This window comes from Monodelphis domestica, chromosome 6, assembly GCF_027887165.1.
Source record: "Monodelphis domestica isolate mMonDom1 chromosome 6, mMonDom1.pri, whole genome shotgun sequence".
NCBI classification, from domain to species: domain Eukaryota; kingdom Metazoa; phylum Chordata; class Mammalia; order Didelphimorphia; family Didelphidae; genus Monodelphis; species Monodelphis domestica.
The window spans coordinates 210,541,728-210,567,464 of NC_077232.1; the positions used below are offsets into that span (position 1 = coordinate 210,541,728).

Below are 25,737 nucleotides of genomic sequence, written 5' to 3' on the forward strand. Positions count from 1 at the left end.
TGAATCATGTAACTATGGAAAAATATTCTAAATTTTAAAAAAAGAAAAAAGAACTATATGTATTTTTATAAAAGAGATAAACAAAACTCACGTTCTGATTCAAATGGGCAGATACAATTAGCTATGTATTAATATGTATATGTAAATACATATTATATACATAATATTTTGCCATGCTTTCATTTCAAATAATGCATAGTATAGTTTCTTTCATTTAAATGGGTTTTAGTTTTCCTAACACATTCTAAAAGGTGATAAAATTTCTCTAATAAAAGAAGTACATGGAAATGATTTAAGCTTGACATCCTAGGGGATCCTGGTTTTAATGAAGACCATTCTGTGTGAAGAGCTTATTAGCATTCCTTCTCCTGTCCGAGAATTACTTTATGTAAATTCTATATGGAATAACTGCTGTATATATGTTCTTTTCTCCCAGTATACAGGGATTATTTCCATATTTGCCTATTTCAGTGCCAGACACAAAATTGGAATTTAATTGATGCAGTAAAATGAGTTCTTCATTTAGCTACGAGAAGCTCTAATTGCTATTTAATAACAACTGACATTTATAAAATTTTAAAGTTTGCAAGTCCCATTGCATATATTTTCTTATTTGAACTTCACAATAACTCTGTGAGGTATTACCTTCATTTTATAAATGAGGAAAATAAAGTTCATAGAGATGAAGTGAGCTGCCCACGGTCAAACAACGTAGCTAAATGTCAGAGGTAGAGTCACAACCCATGTCTTCCTTGTTATAAATATAGTATTATAAAACCATAATTACCATACTTTAGAAATGCATCTTGAAAAATTTGACAAATGACTCTATCAACTCATAATTAGTCTGCTACCAAAACCATTACCAGAGAGCACATTTCTGACAATTTTGTGTTGCCTACAAATTCTCCTCTATGACATGACTTTTTAGACTTCATTCTACTTTTATTTACTCTTCTTATTGGATCACAGATATACTCAAAGAAAATGTATTCAACCCCTGAACAATAATCTTTTGCAATACAGTCCCAAAGAAATTCCCTAGAAGTGAATGAACTCACAATCAATCTTGAAAACTCTTATTAAATGTCCTTTTGTGAATGGTACAATGTCTTATTCAGATTTATGTTTTTATCCATATTAAAAATTTACTTAAAAATATTTAGTTCTTACCATTTTTAAGTGTTTTTTCATCCAAACATTGTGTCTGAAGTTGTAGTTCAGCTTCTCCAAGAATCTTGAGAACAGATTCTGTTGGGCTTTTCCCCCAGACTCTTCTTGGGGATCCTTCAATATCTAGTTTAATAACATGTCCCACTGTAAGTTCTGTAAGAGCAAAAGAAATAGGGAAATTGAAATGGCTATAACAAAATAGTTCCTACTAAATTATTATGACATAATATTACCATACCATTTACATGGTAGACTGTAAGTCAGCAACTGAATTGTTTTATTTCTTTTTTAAATTCAGATCATATAGTACATTTTAGAGTTATTTGCTATTAATAAGGTTAGGAGATGGAGATCAAAGGAAAATCTCCAGCTAAAGAAAAAGAAGGAACACCAAAATAACCTTTTAAATAAAAATATCACTTAAAATTTTTCAGTTAAAAGTCATCATAGGTGTTTCACAGCAAAATTCTCTTTGTTGTAGTTTAACCAAGATCTCCATCTCCCAACTCTGTGCATTTTCACTAGCTACCCTCCTCCCATTTCTGGAACTCTCTTCCTTCTCATCTCAGTCTGTCAATAAACATTTATTAAATACCTACTATGGGCTAGGCATTATGCTAAGTGCTGAAGATAAAGAGAGAGGCAAAAGACAATCTTTGTCCTTAAGGAGCTTATTGTCTAATGGGAGAGACAACAACATGCAAACAAATATGTAAAATAAAAGCCATATGCAGGATAACTAGGAAATAATTAACAGAGGGAAGGCATTAGAATTAAGAAAAATTTAGGAAGGCTTCCAATAAAAAATGAATTTATTTGGGACTTAAAGGAATCCAAGAAGTCAGTAGATGGAGATGAGGAGGGAGAACATTCCAGGCATGTGGGACAGCCAGAGAAAAAGCCTGAGATTTAGAGATGGACCACATACCTACTCTTTTCCCTCCCCCTCTTCAGTAAACTCTAGTGGTCTCTTATCATCTTCAGGATCAAATACAAAAGCCTGTTTGTTATTCAAAGACCTTCATAATAATTTAGCCCCTTCCTGTCTTTCCAGTCTTTATGCTTTACTTCCCTCCATGTACTCTTGAATGTGCTGAAACCAACATCACTTACCCCACCTGATTAAGTTTTTTCTAAGTGCTGATAAGATAGAAAATTATTTTTCTCTGAAAATTTCCCTCCATTTATGGGCACAAAATGTGTATTAATTAAAAGACTAACTTTGCTTTTTATTTCAATAAATGCACGTTTTCTTTTCTATCATTTAGCATGAATAATATAAAGTAACTGCTTTCCTTTAAAAATGAGAAAGATTTTAAACATTTTTCCAATTATTCTCACCTGTAGGAAAGGTCTCTTCCATAGTTAACTTGGCTAGAGGAATTTCCAGTTGACTTCCTGTCTCCCACTTCTTACGATCTGATAATATGGATTTTTCTTCCTGATCATCCTTAATGTCTTCATTCACAGTTATTTTACCACTTTCAGAAGTTTGTGTTTTTTCTTCTTCCTCTTTATGAGCCTTGAGGTTTTGATTTAGCCTACGAAGTATCTCTCGTTTATTCTGCAACAGTAAGATTTTATATTTTGAAATATTTACATAAACTAAAAGGGTGAAGAGAAAAAGCTAACAAAATTTTACTTACTGAAAGTGCATTATCAGTCATTTTCATTTCTTCTGAAGTTTCCTGAATGTCAATTAAACTACTATCCTTTAAAATGAGAATGGTACAAGATAAGACAATGATAGCAGGAAATATTTTTCCTCACAAAGTTCTTTACCCCTCTAACTTATACTTCCCTTCCTCTCCACCATGAATTTCTCCATATTAATTCTTTTATATCTGTGAAATGATAGTTTGATTTCCTTTACAGCATTAAAAAAACATTTCAAAGTCAATTAAATAACAAGCTTAATACATACTTTATTGGCCAAATCTCAACTCTTTGATCAAATATGTGGTTATCTAACTCTTTTGTAATCACTATCTCTTTTGGGGAAAGAGAAGGGGAGAAGGGCTATTTCAACTCTACTAGAGATAGGATGATGAAATGAAATGAATATAAGTCAAGTTTCTCTATTAATAGGTCTCATTAAGATTTGAGAGGTGAAATGATTAGATAGTAAGTAAAAAATGAATTTTAAAAAAATAGTATTTGAATTTATTCATGTTTTCTCTGTCCTACATTATCATAAAGTTGAAAGTAGGGTCAACTGCTTTCTGTTGCAAAAAGAAAAGCAAACATGAAAATGAGAACTGAGTTATTTGTTTGAATGATAGCAAAAATCTTTTGATTAGCCTTTTCATAGAATAATAAGTCATTACAGTTTATAAGAAATTTAAAAAAAAGTTTAAGTACAAAAAGATATAAAACAAAGCTTTTAGATTCAGAAAGTTTTCAAAGCAGGAATTTAAGAAATGTTTACTATTTTAAGTACAGAAAGAAAAACTATTTGGCAAAAGTATTACTTAAATTTTGTACCACTTGGGAAAATAAAAGAATGTTAAGATTAGTAAGTTTAGCAATACCAGAAGTAAATGAGACAAAGATTTTACCCAGTTAAAGTATTCAGGATATTAGCAGTTACTCTAACGAGAGATTACCAGCTGGATAAGAATACATAAGTCTGGATACCATCTAGGGTTCACCCAATCTATCTAAAGTTGGAATAAACATTGCAGTAGGTACAAAAGAAATTTAGAGTAGAGAGAAATAAATTGTTTCTAGAAGAACAATTGATTCTTAAGTGAAATTCTCACGAAATAGCCAGAACTTTACATTTGCACAGTCATGAACTTGTCATTTATCAACAATCTTATCAAATATGTCACTTATCAACAATCATAGATCAATCAATCACCAAGAACTTACTATGTTCAAGAAATTGTGCTAAGTACTGATACTGAATGGCTGAGGAGAAGAAATTCATTTGATGAGCATCATATAGCCCAGGGTACAGAGCTATAAATTACTTCACTTTTGTTTTCAAGATTTAAACACTTTAAGTGATATATTTAAAAAAAAGATAGTGACTATAATTTTCTCTCTAATGGAAAATTAGAATATTTCCTTTAAATGAATAACATATAACTGTCATTAGTATAGATAGGAATCTATACTAATATTTCCAAATATAAACTTTTGGCTCAGCCCACATTTATTTGTCATGCTCTCATTTCTGGCTTGTAAGAATATAATGACCCAGGAATTACATAAAGGAGGACTGAAAGAATTATATAAAGACAAAGCAATGTAAATATAAAGATCGTTAAGTAAAAGTGAACTCTAAGTAGCTGTAATAATTAACTTTGATCCCTGGGAACAGGTAATATAACCTACACTCCTGTTGTTGTAAAACATAGGGAATTAGAAGGGCTAAAAATTGCAAAAATTATAAGATATGGTCACTGTATTGGCTACTTTTATTTAATTTAACAATGAAAGGTTCAATCTGAGGGGCTAGATATTGTATAAATGTAGATTTTGAGCCTTTGGACTTCATCCCCCAGAAGTCCATTAGTATTTCCCCAAATTCAATTTTCTTTCGTTCCCATGTTTTGTGTGATTGTATTTAAGTGGTTGTAATTCCTCTCTCTCTGTCTCTGTCTCTGTCTCTGTCTCTGTCTCTGTCTCTGTCTCTATCTCTGTCTGTCTATCTCTCTCTCACCTGCAACCAGGCAGTTCTTTTGTTTTAGTTATTATTAATAAAACTTTATAAATATAATATTTAGTTATTGATTATTAATTTTTAAAACCCACAATATATCCAAAAAGGACACATCCACAAAGGCCCAAAAAGGGCACATCCACAAATGCAAATGAAAAACATTAAAAACAAACAACATCCAAAAATTTGAAAAAGAAACATAATATGATACAGATGTAGAATGGGAAGAATCCCATAGTTTGGTAGCTTAGCTTTTACTAATATATATTATTTCTAGTTAATGTGATTATATTCCTGCATTTGCATCCATATTCTGACATGGCAACTTAAAAAATTAGTATAAAAATCAGACTAATCAGGATACTAATAAAGAAGTTTTGATAAAGTTAAGTTTTAATTACACTGGAACCTCATTAAGGAAGGGAAAAGGAATAAGAATTTATTAAGCGCCTACTATGTTTCAGGCACTGTACCTAAATGTTTTGCAAATATTACCCCCATTTGATTCTCAAACAACACTGTAAAGTAGATATTATGATAGTTGAGAAAAATGAGACAGATAGTGGTTAAGGCATATAACAATGTTTAGGGTAACATTTGAATTCAGGTCCTTCCTGATGTCAGGTTTGGACTCTATCCACTGCACTTAAATGCCTGCCATTTTTTTATACAGTATTATTAGCTATACCAAAGAATTTGGTACAAAGGTGGGTTCATCTTTAATTTTTAAAGTAATTACTGAAACCAATCAATCAAAAAGTTTTTATTAATCATCCATTATGTGCTGGACAGTGGGATACCAGCACAAATATGAACATGTGCTAATCCTCAAGCAGCTTGGGTTCTATTGGGAGCATAACTAAAGGATATGTATCAATTGTTAAACATTTATTAAGTGGCTACTAAAACCAGTCACACAACTTGATATTGGGGCTACAAAGATTAAAAAAACAACAACAAGGAAACGATCTCCAATTTCAAGAAGCATACATTCTATCAACAAAGAAAATACAGTCATATATCCTGGTGTGGGGCCCCATTGTTAATGCCTGGACTATTGCAGTAACTTGTTGGATAATCTTCCTGCCTCGTCTCTCTGAGCTCTAGGACATTCTCCACTCAGCTCTCAAGGATCTTCCTAAAGTTCAGGTCTGCATTCCCCAATTGATAAATGGGCAAAGGACATGAATAGGCATTTTTCAGATGATAAAATCAAAACTATAATAAACACATGAAAAAGTGTTCTAAATCTCTTATAATCAGAGAGATGCAAATCAAAACAACTCTTGAGGTATCACCTCACACCTAGCAGATTGGCCAACATGACAGCAGTAGAAAGTAATGAATGCTGGAGGGGATGTGGCAAAGTGGGGACATTCATGCATTGCTGGTGGAGTTGTGAATTGATCCAACCATTCTGGAGGGCAATTTGGAACTATGCCCAAAGGGTGCTAAAAGACTGTCTGCTCTTTGATCCAACCATATAAGTGCTGGGTTTACAAGCCAAAGAGATCATAGGGAAAAAGACATGTATAAGAATATTCATAGCTGCGCTCTTTGTGTTGGCAAAAAATTGGAAAACGAAGGGGTGCCCATCAATTGGGGAATGGCTGAACAAATTGTGGTATATGTTGGTGATGGAATACTATTGTGCTAAAAGGAATAATAAAGTGGAGGAATTCCATGGAGACTGGAACGACCTCCAGGAATTGATGCAGAGTGAGAGGAGCAGAACCAGAAGAACATTATACACAGAGACAGATACACTGAGGCACAATTGATTGTAATGGACTTCTCAAGTAGCAGCAATGCAATAATCCAGGACAATTCTGAAGGACTTATTAGAAAGAAAGCTATCCACATTCAGAGAAAGAACTGTGGGGGCAGAAACACAAAAGAAAAACAGCAGCTTGATCACATCGTTCAATGGGAGTATGATTGGGGATGTAGACTCTAAAAGATCACCCTGGTGCAAATATCAATAATATGGAAATAGGTCTTGATCAATGACACATGTAAAACCCAGTGGAATTGCTTGTTGACTAAGGGAGGGGGGTGGGAGGAGGGAAGGGAAAGAACATGAATTGTATAACCATGGAAAAATATTCTAAATTAATTAATTAAACATTTTCAAATCACAAAAAATAAAAATAAAAAAATAAAGTTCAGGCCGACCTTGTCAATCCTCTTAACTCAATAAATTTCTGTGGTTCTCTAGTACCTCCAGGATCTATTTTTAAATCATGTTTGGCTTTTAAAACCTTTTACAATCTAGTCCTTTCTCATGCATTTTCCCACTCTTCATACTCTATGATCCAATGACATTGACCTTGCTATTCCTCAAATATGGCACACTACTTCCCAACTCTATGACTTTTCACTGGCTGTCCCTCATGCTTAGCTCTCCCATCTCACCTCTGCCTTCTGGTTTCCCTTAAGACTTCACTTAAGTCCTGTCTTCTGCAAGAGGCTTTTTTCCTGATTTCTTTCCCTTATTCCTCTTCCCTTCTTCTAGTACTAGTGCCTTATCTCCAAGATTACCTCCTTTTTATGTTAATACCATTGTATGAATTAGAATGTGTATTTGGAGTACTGGATATTAATTTTAACATTTATATCATGCATGTACTTGGTTGTTTGCATGTTATCTATCCCATTAGAACACGGGTCCCCAAACTTTTTACACAGGGGGCCAGTTCACTGTCCCTCAGACTGTTGGAGGGCCAGACGTAACTTACCTAACCCTAACCCTAAATTCATGCAGTATATACAGTGCGGAATCCCTTCCCCCAGATTGCCACTCACCATGCTGGCATCTTCCATTGTGTAGCCACATAATTCTTTGCGTGGTACCTCACTCTCAGACCAAGATACCAAGCAAAGGATTATGTCACTGGAAGTAGTACTATAAGTGAGCTTTGCAGAGCCGCCATATACAGTGCTCCTCTCACTGACCACAAAAGAAAGAGGTTCCCCTTCCAGAAGTGAGATGGGGCTGGATACATGGCCTCAGGGGGCTGCAGTTTGGGGACCCCTGTATTAGAATATGAACTCATTAAAGGCAGGGACATTTTATATTTGGGTCTCTTTTCTATATTCTGAACACTTAGCAAAATGCCTGAAGTTTAGTAAGCATTTAATAAATTCATGATGGTGATGATAGTAAAGTGAATAGATTTAAAGACAAGGTAGATAGTGAAGAAGAACATTAGTGGTTGGACAGAATAAGGAGAAGTATCATGAAGGATACAGCTCTTAAGTTGTATCTTTGTCTTGGAAGTCTGGGCATCTGAGATAGAGATGAGGAACTAAACAAAAGAATTTGGAGAATGCAGAGGACCCCCAAAAGAGTCCTACGGTACCACCCTATGGAGAGGAAGACTGAGAAAAGGTAACTATAAAAAGGATATTTACAAAGAAGCATCACTTAAAGGACAATCTCAGGCCTAACACCTGAGTAAAGCTCCAATGTACGAAGGATCAATTGCACAAAACCTTTGATGTTCTTAAGAAACAATTCTTTTGCCCTTCCCAAAGAACTTGTCCACATATCTAGACTTGGTGACTGATTTAGTATTTTACTTCTAAAATATCAAATCATTTTCATCCACCTATTTTTTCTTAGTCCAAAATGTTAAAGAACTTACCACACCCACTTCTTTTAAAGCTGATGTGATAGAGATAACTGGCACATCAGGCTTGATCTCTGACTGGGAAGGAGAGCTGCCCAATTCATGCTGTTCCTGGAAATGACCAGCTTCTGCTGCTGCTTTCTCACTGGAAGGTATGTTGGTAATTTTTATGCCTTTAGCTACCAACTGTAAAAAAGGGTTGATAGATGGAAAATTTTAATTTGCTGGGGGGGTAAAAAAAACAAAAATACATAGAAAATGTGTTTGCTAACTGGATATATTAAGACTTAGATTAAGTATTCATGTATAATATATCCTAGGAATTTTTTCCTCAAATTGTGTAATATCTTTTTTGTAGAATAAAAGCAATGAACAGATCATTGACTTCTTACAAATATAATACTAATTGTTCTTTTATCTCAAATCAGTAAGTTCAATGAATATAAAAATTATCCTACCAACTATACTTCTCAAAACAAATTCATTTGCAGTTTTTAGTCCAATAGCATTTAAATATGGAAAAATCAAGAGTAACAGAGAAAGAAAAAAAGCTTCTTTCTGGGGCTAGGTTAAATGTTTAAGTTCACTAAAGTAACAGTGTTGCACTTACAGAAAAATCATGATATTGGGAGGGTAATTACCTTCGAAGTAAAATACAACAGAAATTATATAAGTATATTTGATTATTAAAGATGCAATCTAAGTTGAAATAACTCTGCTTTATCTTGAAATTCATGTCTATAAATAGCATAAGTAATAATAATAACAACTAACATTTATAGAGTAATTACTATGTGGCCAGTGCTATGCCCAATTATAATCTCATTTGAGCTTCACAACTCTAGGAGGCAGGTGTCATTATTTTCCCCATTTTGATTTGCCCAGGGTCACACCTCAGTATCTGAGACTGGATTGGTACTCATGTCTTTGAGGGATACACATTCATGTTTTGATGTAATCTGCAAGGGTGGAGAGACACTAGCCTATTAGTATGGATCATATAAACAGATTCTTACATGTTCTTCCCAAGCTTGCTTCTCTCTCTCATATGCTTCCTTTCTCTTTCGTTCTAGTTGTTCTTTCAATACAGCAGCTCGAGCATTTGCATGGGCCTGAAAATGAACAGAAATGAATAAGCAAGTGTCACAAAGAAAAATCCTGTAGAACACAAGTAAAAAAGTTATGAAAATGGCCATCCCCTTTATCGCAAAGATCTCATGGCTAGGCATTCACCCTAAAGAGTTAAAAGAAAATCCTTATCTAAGGTATTTACAGAAGTACTTTGTATGGGTACAAGTATTTATAGATTATCTACTATCTGCCAGGTATTCTGTTAAGTACTTTTTACAAATATCTCAATTGATTCTCACATCAACATGTGAACTAGGTATTATTGCCTCTATGTTACAGTTGAGGAAACTGAGACAGACAGAGGTTAAGTGACTTGCCCAAGATCACATAGCTAATACTAGTTTGAAGTCACATTTGAACTCAAGTCTACCTGATTCCAGATGCACCACTCTATCCACTGTGCCAACAGTTGCCAAACTATTTTCTAAACTGGGAAAACAACATACACAACAACTATAACAATGTAAATGTAAAGAGCAACAACAAAACTATCAAATCTGAATGCTCCAATTTTATAATCATCAATGTGGGCTCCAATGAAGAGCTATGAGAAGATGGCTTCTATGTAGAATCTGGGGGATCATGAGCAAGGAACACTGCAAGGAAACCTTAGACTTGTTGATGTATTGGTTAGTTTTGTGGGACTTTTCCCTCCTTTCTTCCCCATTCCTCCTTTCTGGAAGAAGGTGGAATGAGGGCTACAGAGAGATGTGTGAATGATGTTAAAACAAAAGATAGAAAAAGAAATTTATGAAAGAAAGGAAAGGACAAGAACAGAGAAGTCATGCTCCCTAATCCATGTAGGGCTTAGATATAGAAATCTGAATTTCACATTTCAATTCCTACAATTCACTAGATTCTTTTCTGAAAAGGTAAATGTTCATCACTTTGAACTCAATACCTTTAGTGCTTCTATTTTTTTGCGTCTAATTTCTATTTCTTGTTTCCCTTCTTGTCCACTGAAGCCATCAGGATCATTCTACAAAATAAATCAGCATATGAACAAGCAAGCCAGCAAGGACACATTTTTCAGAATTAATACACGGATTCTAAGAAATGCTATGTGTGATAAACAGACAGCCAATAGTATAAAATTTGAAGGCATGCCAATGTTGTTTTTCTGTCTTAACTAACTTCTTCTCAAGAATGATGTTACATTCTCATGTTGTCCTTCTCACAGATTTGGCTAAAAAAATAGTAAAATTAAAAAGAAGAAAAAACAAATTTTCCCTCTTATTCAGGAATTTGATCTTTTTCTCAAAATTCCTGGGGAAAAAAAAAACAACCATGCATTTCAATTTTTATCAGTATGGATATAATTGATCTACTTCTTGAATCCTCTGTATAGGAATCTGCTCTACCAGTTTCACTCTGTATTATAGCAGGTCTTATTTTTGACAAAGTTCTGTAAGTATTCCTTGCACTTTATCTCAAATATTCTCTCAATTTTTGAAAAGAAAAATAATAGTCTTAAACCTGCCTTTTCACCACGAAGTCGGGCTTTAATTTCTTGACGTTCATTGAAGTTTTGAAGTCTTATTTGCCTTAATCTTGCCAAGTACTCCTAGAAGAAAAAATTAAATGTTTTTATTTAATGGGAAAGTGAACAATCAACTTATTTTGGTGGATAAGAGAATTATGATAAAAGAAAACTGAGCAAATGTATTAATTTGAACAGAAGAATAGAAAGACAGCAAAAGATTATTTGAAAAGGGTTAATGGAAGTGCAAAATTAGCAGTCACTTTAAAAACTTAATTCAGCAGACTTTCTCTGAAAGTAATTATATTAAATATTGCCTCGGTGAGAAAAAAAATTTCAAGGGTTCTTCCTGTAGTCGACAGCAAAAAGCAAAAAGCAAAAAAAAAATCAACCATGAATGAGTGATACAGTTATTACAGAGTATGATTAAGTAGTATGTCAGCCTGAATATATTAATATTCCCTTTAGACTTAAAAAGCCTACAACACTGTTAAACCATGCAGGAAAAGAAGTCATAAACTCAAAGTGCAGCTATGTGATGGAGGTAGCGAACATGCAGGAAGCATACCTCTTCTTCCTTGTTTCTTGGTTTCCCTCCTCTTGAAGAACTGGACCTGCCTCCATACATAGCTGTCAGGTTTTGCAGGGTACCCTGTTTATCATTTAATGTACTAAGTTCAAAAATGAATGGGGCTTTGTCACCATCTTATGTAGGAATAATCATTTGTTACTTTTTTCATCTAATGATAAATTCTAATTCTTATAATGCCCTTTGACAAATATCTTTTACTTTTATTGAGAATCTGTAATAAAAACCACAATGTCAATTAATCTAAAAGCATAAATCCTCAAAATACACACCAGGCACAGCCTTTTTAACTATATGGAAATAGTACAAAGGTCCCAAGTCATCCTTTCCTTGAAAAAAGTTTTAGCAATTCATTCTCTTTTTTTCAACATTTACTTTCCAATATTACTTGCCTCCTCCCTGGGCTGGATCGTGCTTCACTTACCAAAACCAAGTTAAGAAAACCTGTGCACTATAACAGATACAGTTGACGGAGTATGTAATAGTCTGCCCCTGCAGTCCATCGCTTCATGAGAGAGCAAGGGTTGAAGCCCTACTTTAAATGGAGCATTTCCTTTAATGGACGCCTAACCTTAGCGAGATACAAAAATTGTACCACTTAAGGATAAAGCAAGCATAAACTACAAGGCAATGTGTTCTAATAGACACGGGTTGATTCCATCAATTGCTCTTTTGATGCTTCTTTGCTTCTACTGCTTCAGTCACCTGTCTTGTGCCCAAGGAAAAAAATAAGAAATCAGGACCATTTTATAGGGATAACAGCAGAAGAAGGAAACTACAGATTTCGTGTGTAAGTGAAAAAGAAAAGTAACATTTCTTACAAAGAGCTAAATAAAAGCCGTGGGAGCTAGTGGACATAAATGAACAGTTGGGAAAAAACTGGGAGAATATACTCTTATTTTTCCTATTTTTAGGTGAACTTGGAGGGGGAGAATATTAGAATGTTGAGGGCAAAGTGGAAAGATAAGAAGAAAAGATGAGCATTTTTTCCCTCTAATTCTGTCTAGTTCTCTTGCATCAATTACATTCTACTTTGTATGAGACTTATTTATATTTATTTCTATTGGATAATAAATTCTTTGAGAGACTTATTTTTCCTGGAAATCAAAGTATCTCGTGTATGGTAGAATTGCAAATATTTCTCAAAATAAATTGGAAAAAAAGGGAAATAATAGAAACTAGGGATGTAGGGAAAACAAAATGACACCAACAAGAATATTTCCCTTTACCTTATCCTAGACAGTTGTAATATAGGAAAAAAAATATAAAGTTTAGTTCAAAATTAAGAAATTAAACTGGAATCTTGAGTTTCATGGGTGTAATCCCAAATTAGGAAATGATTTCTTCTGCCAACCCACATATCAAAGAATAATAAATTATCTTTCTTAATAAAAGTTAGAATTTCCTACTTTACATTGTTGCTGACATTGTTTTTATTTTGCCTAAGAAATGTGATCATATGTCTCCAACCAGTAGATCTGAAAACTCCAGCATGCTAAAGATGTATCTCTAGGTTGACTGCTGCTCAGTTGGCAAATATGACAGTAAAGGAAAATAATAAATGTTGGAGGGTTTGTGGCAAAATCAGAACACTAATGCATTGCTGGTGGAGTTGTGAATTAATCCAGTAATTCTGGAAGGCAATATGGAATTATGTGCAAAGGGCTTTAAAAGAAGGCATATCCTTTGATCCAGCAATACCACTGCTAGGTTTGTACCTAGAGATAATAAGGAAAAATATTTGTAACAAAAATATTCATAGCCACACCCTTTATGGTGGCAAAAAATGAAGGGTTGTCCCTTGATTGGGGAATGGATGAACAAATTGTGGTATATGATGGTGATGGAATACTATCGTACTTTAAGGAATGATGAACTGGATCATTTCTATATGAACTGGAAGAATGTCCAGGAACTGATCCAGAGTGAAATTAGCAAAACCAAGAGAACATTATACACAGAAAGTGAAACATTGTGGAAAAATACAATGCAATGGACTTTGTTAATACAAGACAACCCCAATGGAAAGAATGCTTTCCACATCTAGAGGAAGAACTGTGGGAGTAGAATCACAGAAGGAAAAACAAATGACATCATTTGTTTATATGCATATAAAATTTGGGGTTTAGGTTTTGAAAGATTGCTCTATTGCAAAAATGAATAATATGGAAATAGTTATAAGTGTTAACATTTGTATAACCCAGAGGAAGTGCTTATAGGATCTGTGAGAAGGGACGGTAAGGGGGAGGGAAAGAAATATAATCTGTAAACACAGAAAGATATTTTAAAAAGTAAAAATTTTTCTTCAGCAACAATTTAAATTTTATTCTCTTTACTTGAATGTGCAATATTTTCAGCAGTTTTCAAAATGTGAACATATGTCTAAATTAAATATTTTCTCTATTCAATGGGCACAGCTACATGTATGTCAGGGCTCCAGGCTTCACCCATCATAGTCCTAAAAAGTAAAAAAAAATTTTAAAACCATAAAAAAAGGATTATTGTTGCTCTCATATTCTCCTCTCGGGTTTTTCAGGATTTTTTATCAGGTAGTACAATCAATTGCAGTATTCTCTCTGGCTCCACTGGACTGGCACATTTTTGCTCAATGATTTGAACTGCCATTTTCACCTTGCCTATAATCTCATTTAGGAAAATAAACAAAGCTATTTGATGCTAAAATATTGTGACTATGGCTTTAATACATTAATTTTTAGACAAACATAGTATGACAAACATCTTAATGTTATATCCTCAAAATTACTGTGTTAGGAGGCTATAATATTATTAGACGATAATGACATTGCTCAAAACATTCTTAAAATCTTTTAGGAATGCCTTAAAAGCCAGTGACACACCCTTCTGAATACGTTCAGTTATATTAAATGTGTTTTTTAAAGATGTTATAGATTTTCAGAAGTCACTTGGAGCCAAGTTTGGTTAAAGACAAAAAAGATAGGGCATAAAAACATTGCAAACAACTGCAAAAGAGCAGAAATAATAAATGTAACCTTCTCAGATCACAATGCAATGATAATAATAATTAGCAAGGGTACATAAAGAGGTAAATCAAAAATTAATTGGAAATTAAAAGATATGATTCTCCAAAACTGGTTAAAGAACAAATCATAGAAACAATTAATAATTTCATTGAAGAAAATGACAATAATGAGACATCCTTTCAAAAAATATGGGATACAGCCAAAGCAGTACTCAGGGGGAAATTTATATTCTTGAGTTCATATATTAACAAATTAGGGAGGGCAGAGGTCAATGAATTAGGCATGCAAATTAAAAAACCAGAAAGTGAACAAATTAAAAATCCTCAGATGAAGACTAAATTAGAGATCCTAAAAATCAAAGGAGAAATTAATAAAATTGAATGTCAAATACCTAATGATTTAATAAATAAGACTAGAAGCTGGTACTTTGCAAAAACAAACAAAATACACAAAGTACTGGTCAAGCTAATAAAAAAAAGGAAAGAAGAAAACCAAATTGACAGCATCATAGATGAAAAGGGAGACCTCACCTCCAATGAAGAGGAAATTAAGGCAATCATTAAAAACAATTTTGCCCAATTATATGGCAATAAATATGCCAATCTAGGTGATATAAATGAATATTTACAAAAATAAATTGCCTTGACTAACAGAGGAAGAAATAGATTACCTAAACTATCCCATATCAGAAAAAGAAATTGAACAAGCCATCAAAGAACACCCTAAGAAAAAATCCCCAGGTCCAAATGGATTCACAAGTGAATTCTATCAAACATTCAAAGAACAGCTAATCCCAATACTATACAAAGTATTTAACAGAATAATTAAAGAAGGAGTTCTACCAAATTCCTTTTAGGATACAAATATGGTACTGATTCCAAAGCCAGGCAGGTCAAAAATGGAGAAAGAAAAATGCAAAAATCTTAAATAGGATACTAGCAAAAAGACTCCAGCAAGTCATTACAAGGGTTATTCACTTGGATCAGGTGGGATTTATACCAGGAATGCAAGGGTGGTTCAATATTAGGAAAACCATCCACATAATTGACCTTATCAACAAGCAAACTGACAAAAATCACATGATTATGTCAACAGATGCAGAAAAAGCCTTTGATAAAATACAACACTCATTCCTATTGAAAACACTAGAAAGTATAGGAATAGAAGGGCCTTTCCTAAAAATAATAAACAGTATATATCTAAAATCATCAGAAAACATCATCTGTAATGGGGACAAACTAGAAGCCTTCCCAATAAGATCAAGAGTGACACAAGGATGCCTGTTATCACCTCTATTAATTAACATTGTACTAGAAACACTAGCTGTAGCAATTAGAGAAGAAAAAGAAATTTAAGGTATTAAAATAGGCAATGAAAAGACCAAGCTATCACTCTTTGAGGATGATATGATGGTCTACTTAAAGAATCCTAGAGAATCAACTAAAAAGTTAGTGGAAATAATCAACAACTTCAGCAAAGTTGCAGGATACAAAATAAACCCACATAAGTCATCAGCATTTCTATTTATCTCCAACACATCTCAGCAGTAGGAATTAGAAAGAGAAATTCCATTCAAAATAGACAATATAAAATACTTAGGAATCTATCTGTTGAGACAAACACAGAAACTATATGAACACAGCTACAAAACACTCTCCACACAATTAAAACTAGATCTAAAAATTGGAAAAACATTGATTGCTCATGGGTAGGATGAGCTAACATAATAAAAATGACAATCCTGCCCAAATTAATTTACTTATTTAGTGTCATACCCATTGAACTACCAAAAACCTTTTTTAATGAATTAGAAAACACCATAACAAAGTTCATTTGGAAGAACAAAAGATCAAGGATATCCAGGAAATCATGAAAAAAAATGCAAAAGAAGGAGGACTTGCAGTCCCATATCTCAAACTATACTATAAAGCAGTGGTCATCAAAACAATTTGGTACTGGCTAAGAGACAGAAAGGAGGATCAGTGGAATAGACTTGGGGTAAATGACATCAGCAAGACAGTCTATGATAAGCCCAAAGATCCCAGCTTTTGGGACCAAAGCCCATTATTTGATAAAAACTGTTGGGAATATTGGAAGACAGTGTGGGAGAGATTAGGTTTGGATCAATATCTCACACCCTTTACCAAGATAAACTCAGAATGGGTGAATGACCTGAATATAAATAAGGAAACTATAAGCAAATTAGGCAAACAGAGAATGGTATACTTGTCAGATCTTTGGGAAGGGAAAGACTTTAACACCAAGCAAGAGCTGGAAAAAAATCACAAAATGTAAAATCACTAACTTTGATTACTTCAAATTAAAAAAGTTTTTGTACAAACAAAACCGATGTATCCAAAATTAGAAGGGAAGCAACAAATTGGGAAACAATCTTCATTACAGAAATCTCTGACAAAGGTCTAATTACTCTAATTTATAAAGAGCTAAACCAATTGTACAAAAGATCAATCCATTCTCCAATTGATAAATGGGCAAGGGACATGAATAGGCAATTTTCAGATGATAAAATCAAAACTATTAATAAGCACATGAAAAAGTGTTCTAAATCTCTTATAATCAGAGAAATGCAAATCAAAACAACTCTTACACTTAACAGATTGGCTAATATGACAGCAGCAGAAAGTAATGACGCTGGAAGGGATGTGGCAAAGTCAGGACATTAATGCATTGCTGGTGGAGTTGTGAATTGATCCTACCATTCTGGAGGGCAATTTGGAACTATGCCCAAAGGGCTATAAAAGACTTGTCTCCCCTTTGATCCAGCCATAGCCCTTGTTTGTACCCCAAAGAGATAATAAGGAAAAAGCCATGTACAAGAATATTCATAGCTGTGCTCTTTGTGTTGACAAAAAATTGGAAAATGAGGGGATGCCCTTCAATTGGGGAATGGCTGAACAAATTGTGGTATATGTTGGTGATGGAATACTATTGTGCTAAAAGGAATAATAAAGTGGAGGAATTTCATTGGAACTAGAACAACCTCCAGGAATTGATGGAGAGAAGCAGAACCAGAAAAACATTGTACACAGAGACTGATATACTGTGGTACAATCGAATGTAATGGATTTCTCCATTAGTGGCAATGCAGTGATCCTGAACAACTTGGAGGGATCTATGAGAAAAACCACTATCCACATTCAGAGGAAAAACTGTGGAAGTAGAAACAGAAGAAAAACTACTGCTTGATTACATGGGTCAAAGGGATATGGTTGGGAATGTAGACTCTGAATGAACATCTTAGTGCAAACAACAACATGGAAAGAGGTTCTAATCAAGGACACAAGTAATACCCAATGAAATTGTGTGTTGGCTGTGGGAAGGGTGAATGGAGGAGAGGGAGAGAAATAACGTGATTATTGTAACCAAGGAATAATGTTCTAAATTTACTAAATGAACTAATTCAAATGAGAAAAAAAGGCAAAAAAGAAATGAACTAATTCTGATTTGGGTCAAATGTAATGTGAAAGTAGTGATATACCCTCAATGACCCTAAAGTAGCTCTAAAGATAATGCCAGGAGTTCAAATGATATTTGACTTAAAAAGCTGCCCAACAATGCAGTGATCCTGAACAACTTGGAGAGATCTATGAGAAAGAACATTATCCACATTCAGAGAAAACATTGTGGGAGTAGAAACAGAAGAAAAACAACTGCTTGAATGGGTCAAGGGGATATGGGTGAGGATGTAGACTCTAAATGAACATCCGAATGCAAACACCAACAACATGAAAATAGGTTCTGATCAAGAATACATGTAATACCCAATGAAATTGTGTGTTGGCTGTAGGAAGGGTGGGGAAGGGGAGGGAGGGAAATGTGATTCCTGTAACCAAGAAATAATGTTCTATATTGACTAAATAAATTTAAAAAATTAAATTAAAAAAATAAAAATCTGCCCAAATACCTGGACCAGCATTTTAGTCTAAGAATCATAGTACCTAAAAGCTGGAAAAGATTTCAAAATCTAAATGGCTAAATGGTTCAAGCCCTCATTTTACTGATAGGGTAATGACTTCCCAAGTAGGGAGTATTAAAGACCTGAACCAAGGTCCCCTGGTCAGAGCTAGTTATTTTATACACAGTTCAATCTGTAGAAAATGATGTACTTAGAAATTTGGAGTAAATGGTGATTTAGGGTTTAAAACAAATATGCTTTTTAAAATAAAATGCTGATTTTTATGATCAGCAAATTTAAGAATAGGTCAAATAAAAATATACCTTTACTAAATTAACAGAAAAAAATGAAGCTGATAACAATAAAAGAACTTTAAAGTTTAAGTTCAAAATGATGCATTTTCTGTATTTGGGGACATCTTATTTTATATTTACAAAGATATCAACTCCCCATCAGTGTGGAGGTGACCCTGGAAGATGCTATGCCAGTAAATATCAAGCTCTGGGGAACTTCATTAATCTTGGAAAACTTAGAGCACAATCATAGCAATCGATTATTTTTTACCTTCTGAGTGCTTGCTACCTAAATCCATTAGTTCACCACCAGTACACCGGCAACATTCTCTTTACAGTTTGAATGTAAAGAGTGTAATATTACACAGTGCTTATTATTTATAATTTTTAAAAAGCATTGGAATCACTAGAGAATAAACTTCTTTAAAAACTTCCATTCTTCTACCAACATGTCTCAAATGAATCTGTCAAAATTATATAAGATGCCTTGAAAGATGTTAACAAAAATAACTGTTCAGCAACTCTGATAACTATTATCAAGAGAAGCATAATACAATGTATGTTTGCTCAAGGAATTCATTATTGGTATAGATAATATTTAAAGCAGAATTCAAATGAAAGTTGATATTCTTCTTTCTGGATAGCATTGTAGTTAGTGAAACAGTCTCCAGAGCACTTGAGGTTTATTGTCTATTAAAAGTCTGGTCTGACAGGAAAAACCAAATAAATCAAGATGCTAGAGATCTGACTCTGATAAGAGTAGATAGACAAATCTAGGGGTGGTTTACCAGAGCAAGAATCTTGGACAGACACTACAAACACAGAGAAAGTCGTGAAGTTGGACAAGAAAAGTGAGCTATAATGCCTTTAAAAAATGTATAACACTTGTAATGACCCCGAGTTTGTCCATGTGTGAATTAAATATTTAGGTAACCCTCAACCCAATCGAGGAAGACACCTAATGGGACATCACATAGTCATGTGTCTTAATGTGCCATCATGGCAGGTGAAATTCCTGACAACTAGAAGTCAAGGGATGTGATGTGTAGGGACTGAAGTGAAATCCTAGCTAATTAGAAAATCATTGGGGAAGGGTTTAATCTGAGCTTAAAAAGCCAGCACATGGAGCGTGCTGATCTCCCTCTGCCATTTTTTTGGCTTGTGAAAGAAGCTCTTTCACTGGCGAGCTATCCAGGTTTTTCGCTATGTAAGCCATCTTTGGCAAATAGCACAACACTGCGCTGGCAAAGCACTGGGCCAGTGGGGACCATGCCAGGCTGGGAATCTGGGAACTTGGGCTCTTTGACTCTGATCCCTTCCTGAACTTGGGCTTGGTCTGTGGATGTCCTTAATTTGACTAGCCCAACCATGAGGTTACATGGACTCCTGTGCCACAGCTTGTGAAATGGACCAGGGCTTGTTAGGAATCTAGGACCTAATGAAGCAGAAGCAACCTGGTTGGAGACTTTGGGTGGTTAGGCTGGTAACTTCTTTCCCTATTTATTTCTCTTTACTAATAAATACTTTCAGAATTTAGTGTAAGATAACTTAGTATAAAGTATCCAATGTTAATTTTTATTTATTACAGCCACAAAACAAAAGCCAATCTTTTAAACAATCTTATAGGGATGCTGCATAGTTGAGTTGCATGCGGCATAACAATATTTGAAGAATTAAAGTTGAAGGTCACCCAGACTGTAAGTATGCACAGGTTGTATCACATTACTAATAAGGCAATGCACAGAGAAAATGAATTAAAGGATGTCAACAGAGAGAGGCATGGGGAAAAAAAGACAGGTGAGTTGCGATATGAGAGCAAAAAGATAACTTGGAAGAATGCCTGCATGTTCCAGATTTATACAGAATGTCCAGAAATCTAAAAGTAAGTTTTCTTTTGGATAGAGACATATAAGTACAAAGTTGAGTTTAATCTCGTCTGTGCTAAGTTTGAAGTATCAATGGGATATCTAAGTAGAGATATTAACTAAGCTATGTACATGCTGCATCCTCTAGTAAGCTCACTGATAAAGAGATTATTTCATTTTTTTCACTTTATCATCAGAGCCTAGTGATGGTGCATTGCAAGTGCTTAATTAATGCTTTCTGAATTGAACTAAATATTAAGAGGTAGTTGGAAATACCTCAAGTTGTGGGGAGAACTCAGGGGTAGAGATGGGGAGCTGGGTGTCATCTGCAGAGGAGTGAGAATTGAAGTCACAGGAGTGGATGAGATCACTGAGGAGTTAATAACCTAAGCAAGAAAGGAGAAAAGAGCCAAGAAAATAGTTTTGGGATCTGTCCACACTTAAGAGATAGGAGGGAAGACAAGCCCAAAAAAGAGAAAGACCACAGAGTAAGAAGAGAGGCTGTAAGGACACAGAATCTAAGGGACTTGAGAGTATCAAAGATTATTTTTCTTCATATGTCCTCACTGTACCTAGAAGAGAATCTTGTACATAGTTGCAGCTCAACAGATATTGGCTAAATGAAAAAGTGAGTAAAGAAGGTAAAAGACAAAGAAGAATCTATGATAGTACTAACTTGTGAAAATAATAAACTGCCCTTCTAAAGTAATCTTCTTTATTTGAGAAAAATATTTTGCGTTAACCTATTAACAAGCTGTAGAAAAAAGGTTCAACATGTTAGAAATTTCGTGTGTGTCTCTCTCTTCATGGGCCCTAAGCTCCTAAACAAAAAACCTGTGAAAATCTCTAAACTTAGTCCCCATTCATCAAACTAAAAGATATAACTAAATTCTCTGAAAGTTTGATCTATTTTTTGAGTAAACCATTTTCACAGAACTGTTTTCCCCATTCATCTTTTTATTCAGTTTCGAGTAGCTTAAATGTTGTCAATTAGAATAAGCAAGAGACTTTGGTTTGCTTTTGTTTCATATTCACTTTTGAATAAATCTGAATTTTTCTATAGTTAAGCTAATTCCCTTAGAAAAATTTCCTTTATATGACTAAACTAATTTGATATTTAAAAATTAATAATACATGAAACCAGAATTACAATACAGTAATTTATTCTATATCTATTAACAAGTAATCAATTAAAGCAAACAGGAAAGGAGCTTAAATCCTCCCCTAACAAAATTAGTAAGGAAAAGTGGAAAGCACATTTTTATTTCTTGAATATTCCTTTCCTCTTACTCTAGCACCTCTATCACATCCAGACAAAAAACTGAAGTCATTCTTACCTTCCTGAAACTATAAGGAGAGAACTCAAAGTCATCCCTTAACTACTAAAGCAGCTTGAAAACATCTTTGTAATACCTACTTTATTGCAGAAGGATTACTTATCTGGGACAACTGTGCAAACTGATGATATTGAGATGACCCTGAGTTTCTTATTTTTGCACAACTTCCCAAATCCATTACTTCTGTTTGTGCCTAATATTTACTTATGCATTAATGCACAAACATGCTTCAAAAACAAGTAAATCCCATACCAGGTGTCCTTCAGCTCGAGCTTTATTTTGCATAGCTTCATGTTTCCGCTGTAGGAATTCCTCCACTTGTTTTGCTCGTTCTGAAGCCAGTTGTCCTCTTTGCCTAGGTAATTATGACAGGTATGTAAGCTACTGTGAACATTAAAAAGAACCTCACAAAATTAGAAATGATATTCTAAATGATAACATAAAAAGAATATGAGGAAAGGAATATAGGAGATAAAATCATTCTCTTCTAGGATGTAGGTAACAAAATATATATATATATATATAAGCAACTAACAAGACAAATCAGATTCAAGAAAGTAAATTTTACAACAGAGAGCAAGAGAACTCACATAGGATGTCCCACACTTTTATTTATGATTAAAAAAAAAAATCCTTATCTTCTGCGGTTCCAAGGCAGAAGAGTAGTAAGGACTAGGCAATGGGGGTTAGGTGACTTGCCCAGGGTCACACAGCTGGGAAGTGTCTGAATCTAGATTTGAACCTAGGATCTCCCTCCTGTCTCTAGTACTGGCTCTCAATCCACTGAGCTACCCAGCTATCCCCTTGTCCCTTCCTTTTAAAATTAAATTAAATATATGTCAATTCTTTAAACCATGATTCTTTCAACATTTGTATGAGCTATTTTTCTTTTAAACTACATGCTTACTTTATAAGTTGATCATTTATGGCCTTCCATATTTAATTACTATTTTACTGTAGAGCAGTTAGAACAAAAAAAATGGTAAATTATAAATCACAATCTAAAATTGGCTAAATAAAAGTTTTATGAAGGCAAAGGCTTCTATATCCAAGCAGGTCGAAGCTTACTTGATCATTTACCAGTAATATAACAGATCTGAATCAAATGCTTAGAAATTTGTTTCAACAATCTTTCAAAACTGTTTTCTGGGGACAGTTGGGTAGCTCAGTGAATTGAGAGCCAGGCCTAGAGATGGGAGGTCCTAGGTTCAAATCTGGCCTCAGACACTTCCTAAATATGTGATCCTGGGCAAGTCACTTGACTCCCATTGCCTAGCCCTTACCACTCTTCTGCCTTGGAACCAATACATAGTACTGAATCCAAAATGGAAGGTAAGGGTTTAAAAAAAAACAAAAACAAAAAACTGTTTTCTATGTTACCCTCAAAAAAGTGGAAGAAATCAAATATGCTATATATATTTTGTTCAACTGGTACTAATCAGAATATACAAGCTTGAGTTTAGTAGTTGTGGGAAACTCTGGAAATAATGAGAGCATTACATCCATCCCAATAAGATTTTTGACACTCTTACATTATGTATAAAAAACGGTCAGATTATACCAAGACACATAAGTGATACACAGAGAGCAGAACCAAAGCAATAATATACACAGAGACTGTAAGTGCAGCAGCAACAAAGTTTGAAAAGACACACCAAAGTAGGAACAAGTTCAGAAGTAGTAACTGAAAAGATGTTACAAACCGGCTAAAGTTAATATGAATGCATTTTAAAATAGTTTTACTAAACGATATTATAACTGGCATTTATAGTTTTGCATTTGTTTGACTATTTAGATATTTGTTTCTAATAAAAAAATTTTAAAACATAAAATGGTGAGTCTAAATTTTATGATTATAACTGGTTACCAAAATCAAAATGTCTGTTTGCTTAGTGTATAAAAGTGAGCTTCAAGAAACTAAATAAAATTAAACATGTTAGGATCTCAAAGCCTATTTACTTATGTGCTAATTAAACCAGATTCTATTCTGAGACAGAATACATTGCAGTTTGTCATTCTATTACCATAACAGATTCTGAAATTTAGGTGGATATGTTTAATGGTCTTTTATACATTGAAATAAAACTGAATGCAACATGTGAAAAGCATTATATTCTGTTTACATAAATGGCTAGTGAAATTGGAAACATAAAATAATGATTCCACATAATTGTCTACATGGCAAATTTTAGATGGCTTCAATCTTGAAGACCGTTAACTTTACACATTTCTTTTATTTTTCTTTTCTATAGTATGATGTATGTGGAAAAACCCAAGAATAGTGGAAAAACACAGCCAAACTGCTTTAAAATTTTAGAGGGGCAATGGTGAGGAGAGCTTGATGCAGTGGAAATAGGGTGAGTTTTGGAGAAAAGAACATAGGTCCAAATTTAGGCTCTACTACTTACTACCTGTTTTCCAGTCATTGAACTTCTTCTGGCCTTCATTTCTTCATTTGTTAAATGGTATGGGTAGACTAGTTGATCTATAAATAGCTTCTAGCAATAAATATATAGTTTCACCTTCCCTGGCATCTCCAACTCAATGTCCATAGGCATCATAAAAGCAATATATCCAAAACAAAACTCATATTATTTCCCAAAGAATGGCCCTCTTTTCCAAACCTCTTTATTACTGTCATTTGGTCATCCTTCCAGTTATGCAGGTTCATAACCAAGGAGTCAGTTTCAACTTTCCCTCACCCACACATCTCATACCCAATGAGTTGCTAAGTCTTATTCATTATCCCTGCACGATATTTCACATTATCTGTTCCCCTCTCTTCATGCACATAATCCTCCTGGTTCAGACCATTCCCTAGTTTAGGCACTCATTATAAGAGCCTCCAAGTTTAAGATTATCTTCCATTTACAACACTCTTAGTTGTCTTTGATGTACAATGTTTTTTGCATATTGTCTCTCCCATTAGTATATAATTTCTTTGACGGCAGGAACTGTGTTTACCTTCCTTTGTATTCCAGCATTTAGCATAGTATCTGGCTCATACTAAATGCTTAATAATTATCTTTACCTGATTCCAGGTTATACATTCCTAGTTATTTCTGCTCTCTCATGTGACTTAATTTCCAAACATTTGACCATCTTGGTTGTCCTCCTCTGGACACATTTCAGCTAAGCATCCAGAACTAAAACAAGTATTTCTGATGTAGTCTTATTAGTGCAGGGTAATGTTCTCAACATTCACTCACTTTAATTGTAAAGAAGTCATTGGTTCATTTCAGTGGTTTCTTTGAAGTGAAAGGGATAAAAAAATTAACTGCATCAGAAGAATGAGTATTTATAATGCAGGAAAAAACCTGAATATTTATTCTGGGCACCTAAAGATATACAAAATTGGTTTAAAAACCAGAGCAAAGGAGAAAGATCATTGAAAAAGAGGGAATGCTAGAACAAGGTCAATTTAGTTAATGCTGTAAATAAGAAAAAGAGAAAAAGATAATGGTTGGATAAGGAAATAAGTCAAAAAATTTTGTTTTCATATGGGGAAAACTTAAGTATGTTGGACACAAGAAAGGGAGTCTTGGAAGGGATATGCCTAATAACTTAACATCACTTTTTGTGAAGCTTACAGTCTTAGGTTAAGTGACTTGGTTGGGATCATGGAGCCAATTCATGGCACAGGAAATAC

General features: G+C 34.1%; 1 protein-coding gene across 16 annotated transcripts in view; it reads right to left on the bottom strand.

Moving 5' to 3' along the window:
• Positions 1-25,737, bottom strand: part of NEK1 (NIMA related kinase 1) — a 133,621-nt gene that overhangs the window by 43,011 nt on the left and 64,873 nt on the right. For 12 of the 16 annotated variants that reach the window (XM_056802882.1, XM_016423129.2, XM_056802881.1 and 9 more), the window contains 9 exons: positions 22,341-22,443; positions 11,655-11,738; positions 11,087-11,170; positions 10,508-10,585; positions 9,492-9,587; positions 8,491-8,661; positions 2,820-2,885; positions 2,515-2,737; positions 1,174-1,326 (listed from right to left, as the gene is read on the bottom strand). In XM_056802882.1, the coding sequence (XP_056658860.1) occupies positions 1,174-1,326; positions 2,515-2,737; positions 2,820-2,885; positions 8,491-8,661; positions 9,492-9,587; positions 10,508-10,585; positions 11,087-11,170; positions 11,655-11,738; positions 22,341-22,443 (1,058 nt within the window). Of the gene's footprint in view, positions 1-1,173; positions 1,327-2,514; positions 2,738-2,819; positions 2,886-8,490; positions 8,662-9,491; positions 9,588-10,507; positions 10,586-11,086; positions 11,171-11,654; positions 11,739-11,759; positions 14,134-22,340; positions 22,444-25,737 lie in introns of those variants that run through there. The other 4 variants (XM_056802884.1, XM_007496134.3, XM_007496130.3 and 1 more) reach the window with 2 other exon arrangements.